The sequence below is a fragment of the Vipera ursinii genome (genome assembly GCF_947247035.1).
Source record: "Vipera ursinii genome assembly, chromosome: 12".
Taxonomy (NCBI): domain Eukaryota; kingdom Metazoa; phylum Chordata; class Lepidosauria; order Squamata; family Viperidae; genus Vipera; species Vipera ursinii.
Window position 1 is genome coordinate 760530 of NC_139525.1, and position 12157 is coordinate 772686.

At 55.9% G+C, this 12157-nt stretch overlaps 1 protein-coding gene across 4 annotated transcripts; it reads right to left on the reverse strand.

Annotated features, from left to right (window-relative positions):
* Positions 1-971: 971 nt before the first annotated feature.
* On the reverse strand, positions 972-11599 carry GDPD2 (glycerophosphodiester phosphodiesterase domain containing 2). 4 transcript variants are annotated; one of them, XM_083372275.1, is made up of 17 exons: positions 11482-11583; positions 10921-11103; positions 8748-8889; positions 8320-8423; positions 8138-8231; positions 7339-7398; positions 6595-6693; positions 6034-6127; positions 5285-5430; positions 4444-4526; positions 4137-4287; positions 3517-3732; positions 3074-3225; positions 2498-2645; positions 2314-2396; positions 1656-1684; positions 972-1392 (listed from the first exon to the last, which is right to left on the reverse strand). In XM_083372275.1, the coding sequence occupies exons 3-17, from the start codon at positions 8853-8855 to the stop codon at positions 1340-1342; spliced, it is 1620 nt and encodes a 539-aa protein (XP_083228401.1). In that variant the 5' UTR covers positions 8856-8889; positions 10921-11103; positions 11482-11583; the 3' UTR covers positions 972-1339. The 4 variants fall into 4 exon arrangements, with proteins under 4 accessions (XP_083228401.1, XP_083228402.1, XP_083228399.1 ...); XM_083372276.1 differs by lacking the exon at positions 10921-11103 and having other exon boundaries at positions 3517-3729; positions 11362-11599; XM_083372273.1 differs by lacking the exon at positions 10921-11103 and having other exon boundaries at positions 11362-11599.
* Between the last annotated feature and the right edge of the window lie 558 nt (positions 11600-12157).

Below are 12157 nucleotides of genomic sequence, written 5' to 3' on the forward strand. Positions count from 1 at the left end.
ACAGAGGCCTTTGGAGAGGGGGCTGTGCTGGAGGGGGGGACTGTGTGTGCTTAAGCCTAAATGCTGGCTAATGGGCAATGAATGTTGCCTGCTTTCTGCTGGAACATCAGGCGGCTGCTGGGCAGCAGAGAGCGGTCTGTACAGCCCGGGGCTTTGCTTGCAGCCAGGCCAGAACCTTCACAAACCTCCCGCAGGTGATGAAGCAGTCTTGGGGTCACAGGGGATCATTTCCAGGCACAGTTTTTTCGGGTGTCTCGTTCATAATGGCCAACTGGTGTTTGCAGAGGGCGCGAGAGACCTCTGCCTCGCGTAATGACTGGCTGCTTGGCCTGTCTGACTCATGTTAATAGATCGACTGATACCATTTGAATGCCCTGCTGCTAAATATTTCTTAAACAAGGAGCATTCTTTCTCAGAATAAGGAGGTCACCTGTCATGAGGGATCTCACCCAACTATAGTTTTCACAAGCATTTCTGCAGAGCATTTCCCCTGCCTCAGTTGCCTGCTCGGCATCCTTTTGACCTCAGTCCATTTCTAAACAGTGTAAATTCACTTCCTGTTAATGTCATCACCGCTTGAGCAAAAGAGCTTACGTTGTTTTTTTTAAAAAGTGAATTAACACATACACAGAGACTAGCATTTTGTTTCTAAAAGATCCTGGGGCAGCCTGTGACTCTTGCCTGCTGGGTGTTGTTTTATACGCTCTGCTGTTGAACGCTGTTCCTGGGAAAATCTTGGGGCTGAACCTGAATCCAACACACTTCCACACAGGCACAGTTGTTGGTGCAGAGAGCCCTGGCTCACGTGCGCAGTGTCACACTGGTTGAGGCTCCACCCTGGAGCCTTTGAACCCAGCTAGACTGCCAGAATACAGGCTGTGGCAGGGAGCTGTGCGTTGAACGGGTGCGCCACCACTTTTATTCCCCCCCCAGGAATGGATTAAGTGTTTACAACAGCACGGTTTCCCAGCCTGTACAAACAGCTTTATTGGTAGGGGGCACTTCAGAGATCCTTCCCAGTTCCAGATCAAGAAGAAAATGTGTCGTACAGGAGAGTCGGTAGCTCCCTAATACTGTCCTGAGGCTCTACAGTAATTCTGGGATCTGGGTCTTGCTGAGGAAGGTCCTGGGTTCCAGTCTTGCAAGAAGAAATGCAGGATCCAGGCTGCCGCGAACTCCTGCACAGCTCCTCTCTCCAGGCTGTGCAGCGCAGGCCCCTGAAACGGATCCCAGCGGCAGCTGCTGCCAACGAGCACCCAGGACGGGACGTTCCCAGAAAAACACTGGAAGGAGGAGAGCCCTGCCAAAGCTAGCAAGAGAGAGGGCAACATCCGGGACTTCACTCGGACAAGAGGCTGTGGATCTTCGTCAGGAGCACATCTGAATTGGAACCTGCAGGCGGGGGAGACGGCTGTGAGGGGCTGCGGTGCCTTTTTCCGGTGCACAGCAGAGGGGTGAAGCCACATTTAGGATAAGCCGTGTTCCTTCACTTGAAGCTGCTTACGGAGACAAGAATGGAGGATGCCTAGTAATAGGCAGCCCTCCGCAAAGTTCTGATTTCCCCTCGTTTATACCCCCTTGATTGGTCGCCTATGCAGCTGTTGTGTGCCAAGGTCACATTTTGTTTCCCAGTTATCCCAAAATACCAGCTTTACCTTTTGAGTCCTTTTCCCGAGGCCATCTTCTGTAAAGGAAGAAAAAAAAATCATGTCAGAATTATGTCAAGTGAGCCTCTGTGTTCTCTAGCTCTCTTGGCACTTGGGTGGGCAGCTGGAGAGCAACCAGGGACTTTTTGGTGCCTGTGGCGCAGTTGGACCCAGGTCACGTGGTGCTCCATCCAAATGCACAACACCACCTCACAAAATGACTGTGAAAAGGCCCATCTGAGAAAGTCAAGTCATACAGAACTCAGGACCAGGTTTGCTCAACCTTGGCAACTTTTAAGACATCTGGTCTTCAACTTGTGAGAGCTGAACTATGAGCCTAGAACTTTAGCTCTGGGAATTCTGAGAGCTGAAGTCCACACATCTTAAACCGCCAAGGGTGAGACAATGCAATCTGTCCTGGAGCAAGAGTTTGGTAGGTGCTTTTGTAAAGGAGATCTGCTCTACCGTTTAGTAGAAAGACTGGGTCTCCAACTGTAGACCTAACACAAAGTAGACCTATCACCTGGGTGCATTTGCAAACATCTATAATGGTGATGGTAGCAACCGCATCCCTCACTTGAGGAGACCCAACTGTACAGAGCTTGCAGGCTGGAAGAAGCCCCATTATGTGACCGAGATCCCTCATCTCTGTTCACTCGATACTCACTTTAGCAGCAAGAAAGCTGAGAGAACCAGCAGGAAGGAGACGCAGTCTGTCACAATCCAGATCATGCGATAGGTGGTCAGAGGCTGGGAGAAACAGGTGGCAGATCAGGGGCAGCAGCCACCTGGCTAACCACTTTCTCCCAGGGAGTCAGTAGTAGCCCCTCCTTCACTCCCGGTGGTCTTACCAGCAGCCAGGAGGGGCGCTGCATCTTCTGTAGCACCTGGCAGGCATTGGTGGTAACCGAAGAAGTCCCGGCACACCACAGGAGGGAGAAAAGCCACGGAGCATTTATCACGTACAGGTTGACTGAGATATTGTTCCGGCGGTACTCGCTGCAGAAGGGAGTTTGGCAATAAAGCGGAGGTCAGTGCCAACCCATAGTAGTACAATTTGCGTGGAAGGGGCTTGAGGAAGGCTGCAGCTACATCCCAGCCTCTAGGAGTGTGAAGCTTCACTATGCGACCTGAAGATGACACACCTTGTCGGTTGCTTTCCGGCTTTGCTAACTGGTTGTTGAGGGAGGGGGTGGAGGGGAGTTATGTTGCGCCTCGCTGCTCCACTTGAGCCCTCCCCATCCTGTTCATTTTTTTTTAATGGCTTCAGAGACCTTTGCCTTCCACACCCTCTACATTTCCCAACCTCTGTCTGCCTTGATAAAAGCTGAGCTGGGGCTGAAAGACACGTTTGTGTAAAGCTCCCCTGCCCCCTGCCTCAGGTGTGACCTGGCCTGACCGGGAAAGAGCCCCTCCCCTGCTCTGACCTGATTTCTGGGCTGCTCAGTTTTTGGTAAGCCAGGTTGACTCGTGGAAACCTTACGGTCTTGTTGACCAAACTTTCGAGGCCGTAGATGTGCTGGAACCTGGGCGCTCGTTGTTTCACCTGCTTCCGAAACTGATCAGGCAGCCACAGAATCTGGGTTGGGGAAGAGAGAGGACGTAGCAGGGCCTGCTCCGTTTCTCAGCACTGCTGGAGCTGGAACTGGAGATACTCCTAAGGCAGGAGGACGTGGCTCCGATTATTTGGATCTGGAGCAGATCTGACTTCAGTCATGTTCCTTTCCAGGGTCACTGACTCTCCAGCACCCGGCAGCCTCAGGCTGTCCTGAAGCCCCATTTCCAAGGGGACCTGCGACTTGCCCTTCTCTGGCCTCATACAGTCTCCGCATGTTTGGGATTTGTCTTACTCGGCACAGGGAAGACTCACCAGCTCTTGGGCGATGCCTGATTGGAGGACTGTCTCCACTGTGATGTTGACCAGGCGCTCATAATGGGGGTCCTCCAGTGGCATCAGATCAAATATGACAGACACCTGGTGCCTCTTGGCCTCTGCCAGCAGCTCCTTCAGAGACAAAATGTGCTGCCTTCTGGCCTGGGCCATCTCTTCTTCCGAAAGGCTCCAGGCTGTGGGGAAGGGATGCTTCTGGTAGAGGAGAGGGAGGTGGTGGTCAGCCCAGCGGTTGTACCCAGGTTAAATCGTGCACTGGGCTTGGATGGGCTACTTTTCATCTACTGGACTCTCCGTGCAGATCCAGCTTCTCGGTATGCACGGAAAGTTCTTCTCAAGAGTCAGGACCTCTGCCACAATGCCCTCCCTGGGCTGTTACTTGCGTTTGTGCGGGTGCAGAAAGCTCCCCTTGTAAAAATGAGTATGGAGACACTTTTCCATCTGCTTCTGATCCAGACATTCCCTGCCAACCATTATCCACAGAATCCAAGGTAGTTCACCACCCCAATCAACCAAATCCAGATGAGCAAGCCAGATGTTCAACCCAACCAATCCTAATCAAACCATGTTTTGATCAAGCGACACCATCCTGCTCTCACCTGCAAAAACCAGCTGCCAGCATCAAGTTGCTGCAGCTGTGTCCAGTTGAAGGCGGTGGCCTTGGCATGGGCTTGGGTGGGGAAGACCTCCTGGACATTTGTGGTCCGTAAGAGTGTCTCATCATGCATGAGGAAAGGGATCCCATCGGCACTGGGAGTGAAAAAAAGGAGAAAATACCTGGATTCCGGATCTTTGTTTTCTCAGTGGGGGATGAGGGACCCTCTGGATTGGTGCCTCCTGAAGCCAGGAATTCCCTTCCTGCATAAATCTTCCAACAGAGCTACCACTGTTCAGCCCGCCTCTTACCTCACTCGGACATCCGTTTCTAAGACACTCAGGCCACAGTTGACAGCCTTCTGGAAGGACATCATGGTGTTCTCCGGTGCCAGCTGGAGAGGGGGGAATGAAAGTGAAGCGGGAGATTTTGGGACCCACCCCTTGAGAAGTCTAGCCAGAGCCTGGGGAGCCCACCGCCCGGCTCACCAGGAGGGGGGTTTCCACATCATCTTGCAGGTGGAACAATTTTGGTGGGTCGAAGTGTTCTTAGGAGAAAGAGGCGAAGCTGGGACATCTTCCTAATGTCTTACAGAATAACCGAATTGGAAGGGACCTTGGAGGTCTTCTAGTCCAACCCCCTGCACCATTTAATCCAGAATAAAAAGGCAGAAAAATCCCAGCAAGGTGAGGCTGTAAAAGTCGGCATGGAAAAGCTGCTGCTGTTTTAAGGACACGCCTGTCTTGGTGGAAACAGACCTGCTGGGTTCAGGAGGAAGACCTCAAAAGAGCTTCGCCAACCTGGTGCACTCCAGGTATTTTGGGCTTCAACTCCCCACAGTCCTCCCCAGTGCAGACACTGGGCATACAGACAGTGGGCTCTGACACATCTAGAACGGGAGGGGAAGACAGCTGAAGATAGTTCCTCTTTCCTCCAAACTCCAGAAACTCATCCAGAAAGGGGATCCTAGCACCACCTTCCAGCTGGCGCTCCATTCTTGTTCAGGCTCTGCAGGTACAATTCTCAGTGGCCCCGATCAGGAGAAGCACCCAGACATTCCAGCTTCTTGGAATGCTTCTGCAGGCTCTCCCTCCCAGGAGCCTGGCCAGCCTCATTCCAGGATCGGTATGGAATGGAGAGGGAGGGACTTACCATGGGAGCTCCACGGTGCCCAAACAGGGTTGGTTTGGGAGGAAGCTGGCTCTGCTCCAGGAAGCAGGGCGATTCGATGCCCAGGGGGGCCAGGTATAAAGCCAGCATTGCGCCCAGATACAAGAGCAGGAGAAACACGCGGAGAGCTGCAGCAACACAAATGGAAGAGGGTCCCAAGCAGTCAGTAGGGGCTCTCGGTCCCCTTGAAGACAGCGACTGGATCCCCAGACCATCTGTCTGCCATCTGTGAGAGCTGACTGCTCTTCATCTTGCTCCCCCTGCCCGATCCCTAGCGTGGTAGGGTTGGCAGCAGGCCTTGAGCTGAAGGCCTGCCTGGTATCCAAACTGGGGCAGCCCCAACAAAAGGCTGCTCAGTTCTGACTGAAAGCATGCAGCCAAGGGCAGCCCACCATCTCCCCCTGGGATTCGCCCCAGGTGTTCTGCTCTTGCGCTCAGGAAGGTTTTCCAAGCATCCGGCTGGAATCTGCCAGCCCATAATGTGGGAGTGCTCCTCCGCTTCCCTCTTTCAATGCTGCCCGGAGAGCCTAAGGAAACAGCGCCACCATACACTTGGGGACCCTACATCTGAGACCCCCAGATTCCAGGCATCATGTTAACAGCTCGGGAGGAAGCTGCACCTGTGTGTCAGAGTTAGGGTGCCCAGGTTCACCTTGTAACTCGCGCCCAAGGGCTGCCCTCCAACCAGGCTTTCATAAGGAACAATCCCTTCCATCCGCCACCCTCAGTACCTGCACGGGAGATGTGGTAGAAGCAGGCTGCTACTGGCCAGGCAAGCATCGTCAAGCCCGCCACTGCTCCAATGTGCAGGAAGGGGCCGGTTGCCTGGCAGGACACAATACAAGGTGGTTGGCCTTTCCGAGGGCACCAAGAGAAGGCTGGCCCACGTGGCCCACAGTTTGGGAATCCTCCCAGGACTAGGGAGAAGGGCATCTGGGTCGGGGGGGGCTCGACCACCACTCCCCAAAAGAAAAGTCACACTATCCCTTGGATTTGGTTAGTTCCATCTGTTGCTTCTTGTCCTGCCTTCAGGTGCTTTGAAGAAATAGGTTGACCCCCTGCCGTCCGTCCTCTTTGGGGCAGCCTCTGAGATATTAGAACACTGCTATCGTGTCTCCTCTAGTCCTCCTTTCCATTAAACTAGACACATCCAGTTCCAGCAACCGTTTGTTCTTCGTATGTTTTAGCCTCCGGTCCCCTAACCGAGGGGAAGCGGAGAGCGGAACAGATACCTCTCCATGGGCCTTGGCTTAAAGCAGGAGGCAAAGGGCAGCTCCTCTTAGGGCTCCTACCTGTAGAGCAATGTGGGCACTCTCCCACTGCTCCGACCACTGAATTTCCAGCCCCACAAAAGCAGCCACTATTATCAGCACAGTCAGCATCAGAAGGCCCTGGAAGAAACAGGGAAGGTATCTCCAAGGCCCCGGATGTCTTTGTTTATTATTTATTTATTATGGGACATATGCCGCCCTATCTCCCAAAGGACTCAGGGTGGCTAACAACAATAAAATACAAAATACAAATTTTTTAAAAATTAAACTATCACAAAGCCCCACTAAAACCAATAAAAACATTAAAAACATAATTAAAAACCCTTATCATCAGTCCAGGTCGGCCTGTTGGAAAAGGTATGTCTTGAGGTCGCGACGAAAGGACCGGAGATCTGGGGCCATCCAGAGCTCCCGGGGGAGCTGTTTCCACAAGGCAGGTGCCCCCACAGAGAAGGCCCTCCACCTGGGAGTCGCCAGCCGACATTGTCTGGCGGACGGCACCCTGAGGAGGCCCTCTCTGTGTGAGCGCACAGGGCGACGGGAAGTCGTTCCTGGCACCCAAAGAACCTCTGTCCAGGAGGAAACCAGGTCCTATGTGGGCAGGACCTGCTGGCGTGGTTGGCGAGGGACAACCAAGTGGAGGGCATCCCAGAGGGGCCTCGGAAGCCTCCCACCCCACGGGGACCACGAACCGAGCCCAGCAGGAAACCTCGTGGCTTCTGCCCAAGGAACGGAAAGGAGGCAAGCAAAACACCGCAGCCTTACCTTGTGGAGCCAGTGCAGCTTCAGGGGCTGATGGCAGAGCTGAAGGCAGAGGGCCAAAATCTGGGATGCAAATAAAGGAAGATATGAATATCCTCCCCCCACGTAGCTGCTTGGGGCAAGAAAACCTTTCAGAGGATTGGACGGGATGACCTCCCTTGGAAAGGCCCTGAACGGAGACGGAGTTTATGCAACCCTCGCCCTTCTGGATGTGCTGGACCCCCAGTTCCCTCAGTCCCAGGTAGTCCAATCAAGGTGGGCGAAGACCAAGAAAAGGAAAGACGTAGACCCGACTTATAAAATGAGCACCCCTTTCCTTGTCTGCCTATTTAATTCTCCTGCCCTCCATTCTGAGCCTGAGACGCCCAAATGCTAAACACGAACCGTCCTTCTCAGCCCCCTTCCCCTCTTCTGGCTTCTGGCAGGCTTGCCCACCTGCTCTGCCACCTAGCTTTGCCCAACTTGAATGGGAGAAACAGGGCTGCCCATTCTTCAGAGTGAACCGGTGCTCCATTGGGCCAATATAATACCGGCCTCTCAACGTTGCAGAGAGAATTCTGTTGGATGCTGCTGCAACGCTCCTGCCCCCTCCCCATGAATTACAGCCCAAATGGTGGAACAGAATTTAGTTTATAGCACAGAGATATCCTGAAGACCCTCCCACACCATCAGCAAGGGGGGAGGGGCGATACAGAACCCCCCCCCCCCCAAGCAGGGAGCCTCACTCCCTAACCACAGGAAAGCTGGGCCAGGAGAGGAGGGGGACTAGTGTGGTAGGAAAGATGGAAAGGGGGGGGCCTACCAGCAGCAGAGAGGAGTAGGTGACCAGGGTTGCGGTCACAGAGAGCATCACCACTGACCAGTCCAGCCACCATTCTGTCTTCTGGAAGGCAAACCTGTGCAGAAGGGGGGGGGCAGATAAAGCTTGAAGGTCAGAAGGGGGCACAATGTGTGGGGTGGAGGCAGAGGGCACCTTCTACTCACTCGTTGAGGTTGTGGAAATCATTGAGTGTGACGAGGGCCACGTAGAGCCAGGCCAGAGCAAGAAGGCCAACGCAGAAGAGCAGGAAGAACCAGGCGCAGTCACACTGCGGATGGAGCAGAGGAGGGGCTCAACTGCCACTGCCATCCCAGGGGGCAGAGGGGGCTGGCCCAAGAGGGAGCTGTCCTCAGCCCTTCAGGCAGCCCACCCTGCTTTCCATGAGGATCGGGTGGGGTAACCAAGGCCCAGCTTATTTGGGGGAGGGGAGACTCTGAAGCATTGGAGTGGGTCTGCAGCCCATCCCCAGAGGCCCTTGGGGCCTCTCCTCACAGTTGCAGGGACATGGGGTGGGCCTTCTGCTGTTCCCCCCAGGGACCCTGTAGAGCGGGGGGGGGGCTTTCAGACACACACACACCGTGGGTACACACACCTTGCTGGTCTTCAGGCCCTTCTTGTGAGTCCAGTGGCAGCTGAAGAGTCCCAGCAGGCAGGCGCTGCAAAAGCGTTGGCGGCAGCCGCAGCGCCCACTCTTCCCCATGGTCGGTCACTTCCCGGGGAGGGGCAGCCCTGCCCTGCAAGGCAAAGCAGGCAGGTGGTCCTGGGGAGGGTGGCCCAGGGGAAGAGGGCAGCAGGAGGGGAAGGAAGGAAGGAAGGAAGGAAGGAAGGGAGGGAGGGAGGGAGGGAGGGAGGGAGGGAGGGAGGGAGGGAGGAAGGAAGGAAGGAAGGAAAGGAAGGAAGAGGAAGGAGAGGGAGGGAGGGAAGGAAGGAAGGGAGGGAGGGAGGGAGGGAGGAAGGAAGGAAATAAAGGAAGGAAGGAAGGAAAGGAAGGAAGAGGAAGGAGAGGGAGGGAGGGAGGGAGGGAGGGAGAGAGGAAGGAAGGAAGGAAGGAAGGAAGGAAGGAAGGAAGGAAGGAAGGAAGAGTCCACAGGGCTCCCCCCTAGCTCACCGCCCCAGTCTACCTCCTTGCTCTTTCCCACCTGCCTGCAACTGCAGGCACCGTCTGGCGAGCGGGAGGCGAGTTCAGCCAGATCCCCTGACTCATCCTGCAAATTCCCAGAGAGGAGGCTAATCCCAACCTGTGCAACCTGGCCGGGGAGCCCTGCCCAGCCACCCCGCCCCAAGGCTGCAGGTCGGGGCAAGCCCGCAATGCACAGAGGCAGTTTGGAAAGCCGTTTAACCCTCCATCTTCTCCCAGGTAGGGAAAAGCGAAAGTGGAAGGGATCACGAGGGGAGCCGAGCGTCTTCTGTGCCCACAAAGGAAGGCTGGGCCCCCGGAGGGGAGAAGGGGTGCAGGGAGGGGCCTTCCTGCTGTGCCCCAAACATGGTTGCTTGAGCATAATTCCCTAGATCTCGTATCACAAACCAAATTAATATTAGATTTTTGCTCAGATGAATGCTCGAGGCAAGTTAGTAACATGTTTTTTTTTCCTTAATCCAACAATTAAAAGGTAACTACTAACGTTGAAAGCGCTCCACAGGCAAGCTGGTGCTGCTAAAACGACACCCGATCTCGTTCTGCTTGACTGCTGTGGGCAAACTGTGATTTTTAAACCGTCAGGGATGCCCTCGTTGCAGAGGACCGAAGCGTGGCCTATGTATGCAGCACCCACTAAGGCAGGGGTCTCCAAACCTGGCAACTTTAAGCCTTCAGGACATAGTTGGCTGGGGAATTCTGGGAGTTGAAGTCCACAAGTCTCAAAGTTGCCAAGTTTGGAGACTCCTGCACTAAGGCTTTCAAGGAGAAGCATGAATGCCAGTCCCGTCCGCAGCACCCGGAAAACTGCACAGACACCCCCTGCCTCCCCCCTGCCTGCCCCGGGCCTTTTCCCACTCGCCCCAAATGGCCACCTGGCCGTTGCTCCATCTCCAGGCAGCCCCACATCCTCCTCAGCTGCCCAGTAGCTCAAGCAGCCTTGCCCCCTTATTCACCCTTCAAGGGCAGCTTTAGGGCAGCACTGGCAGAGTCTGCCCCCTCTCTTGCAGAGACGAGGGCCCAGGGGAGGCTGGAGAGCAGCCCAGCTCAGCAGCGAGGAGGACCCTGCAGTCCCTCTCACTCCCCCCAGATTGCAGACCCCGTTGGGGAAGTTCCATTCATGAAGACGGACGGAGGAACCCTGCAAACCAAGAAGAGGGCCAGAAAAGGGGGGGGGACACAGCAGCAGCCTTCTTCCCTTCAAGGACTGCCCCACAAAAGCATTTACAGGGGGCCTCCCGCCCCGCCCGGGCCTTTAGACCTGGGGAAGGGTTGTCATGGCGACCACTAAGGCGTCAGGCCTTGGTGCACAAGGACAGCGAAATGGGGGCTGGGGGGGGGGGAGAATTTGGCTCTGCAACTCGAAAGCAGCAGCAGCCTCCGTGCCAAACAATAGTCTCGCAATGCCGGGATTTTTTTTAATTGGGTGGTGGGGAGACCGCCCTGCCTCCCCCCTGCCCAGCCCAGCCGCCTTTGCCGCAAGAACCCTTGCGCAATTTGGCGGGGGGGGGGCAGCGGCGGGGAGGGGGCTGCAGCCTAGCCGAACAAAGCTTTCTCTCCTCTGAAGACGAGCAAGTCGGGCTACTTTCGTGGGCTTTTTCCAAAACTTCTTCCGAACTTTCCCACTTACCTTCCTGCGGAGAGGAGCCAGCTAGGATCCGGCCAGAGTCTCCTCGGCGGCGGCAGGACAGGCTGCTCTTTCCTCCCTCCTCCCGGTCCGGGATAGGCGCCCTTCGTAACCGCGACTCGGGAAGGTGAGCGAAGTCCCGATTTTCTCCGGGAGAGGCCGAGGGAGGAGCCGCGTCGCTCCCCTCTGAAGCGAGAAGCCGCGGAGCGAAACTTTCACCCGGGTCCCAACAGCTGCTGACTCGCATCGGCGAGCCCGGCGGGAAAGGAGCGCCACGCAGCTCCCCAAACGCTCCGAAATGAGGTCGGTCCCCCCGAGACGACCCCTCCCTGCTCTTGCCTCCGGCCCCGCCGCCCCTGCAGATCCCCCGGGGCGGGACGCAGCGCCTTCGCCCCCTCCCTTTGGCGCTCCTGCTGCTCAGAGGATGCCTTCCGGGCCACTCACCTCGGCCAAGTTCCCAGTCCTCTTGGAGGGCGGGCGGGAGCGGCGTCTCGGCTCCCTTTCCGCGCTGCGCTTTTGCTGGCTGCTGCCGCCTCCCTCCTCCTCCTCCTCCTCTGCTCTCACCTGCGGGGCTCCTGGCTTGGCCTCGGGGTCTTTATGCGTTTCCTCTCGTTTCCCCCAGTTGGGGCACTTGCAGGCTGGGTTATGGGCCCAACGCAGCTATTGATCTACCTGCTTCCTGTCATGTGGGAAATGATAAGAGGCCTTGTGGCTCTTGGCAGGCCTTCGGACCACGTGTGGGGATGGCTGGGCAGCTGCTGCTCTCCCGTGGAGTATGTGCCCTGACGGGATACCCCTCTCTCTCTTCCGGAGGGAGAAAAGTAAAGGAGATACAGAAAAGAAGTGATTGCACCCATTTAGACCAGCCCGTTCGCTCCACCTTGGCTCCATATGAGCAGGGCCACCCAGCCACTCATCTCCCTTCACTCCCTTTCGGCCTCTGGGTGGCCAGGTCACTGCAGTGGGTTTCCCCTGGAATAGTTGTTCCCTCTGGGGTCAAGCCCCGTTTCTTTAGCAGAAACTCTGTTTCTTTAGCAGAAACCCACTCTGGCAGAAGACTCCCTGCCAGGCCCCTCTGGCTTGGCCTCTCCTAGGCCTGGGAGGCTTCAGGCGGGGTGGAGGAACTGGCTTGGCTACCCGAACTGTTCCTACTCCGTCTTTCTGTTTGGAAACATTGAAAGTGGTTCCACGTTGCATCTTGCCCGGTGGAAGCCTGTGGCCGTGGCACAGGGGTGGGTGG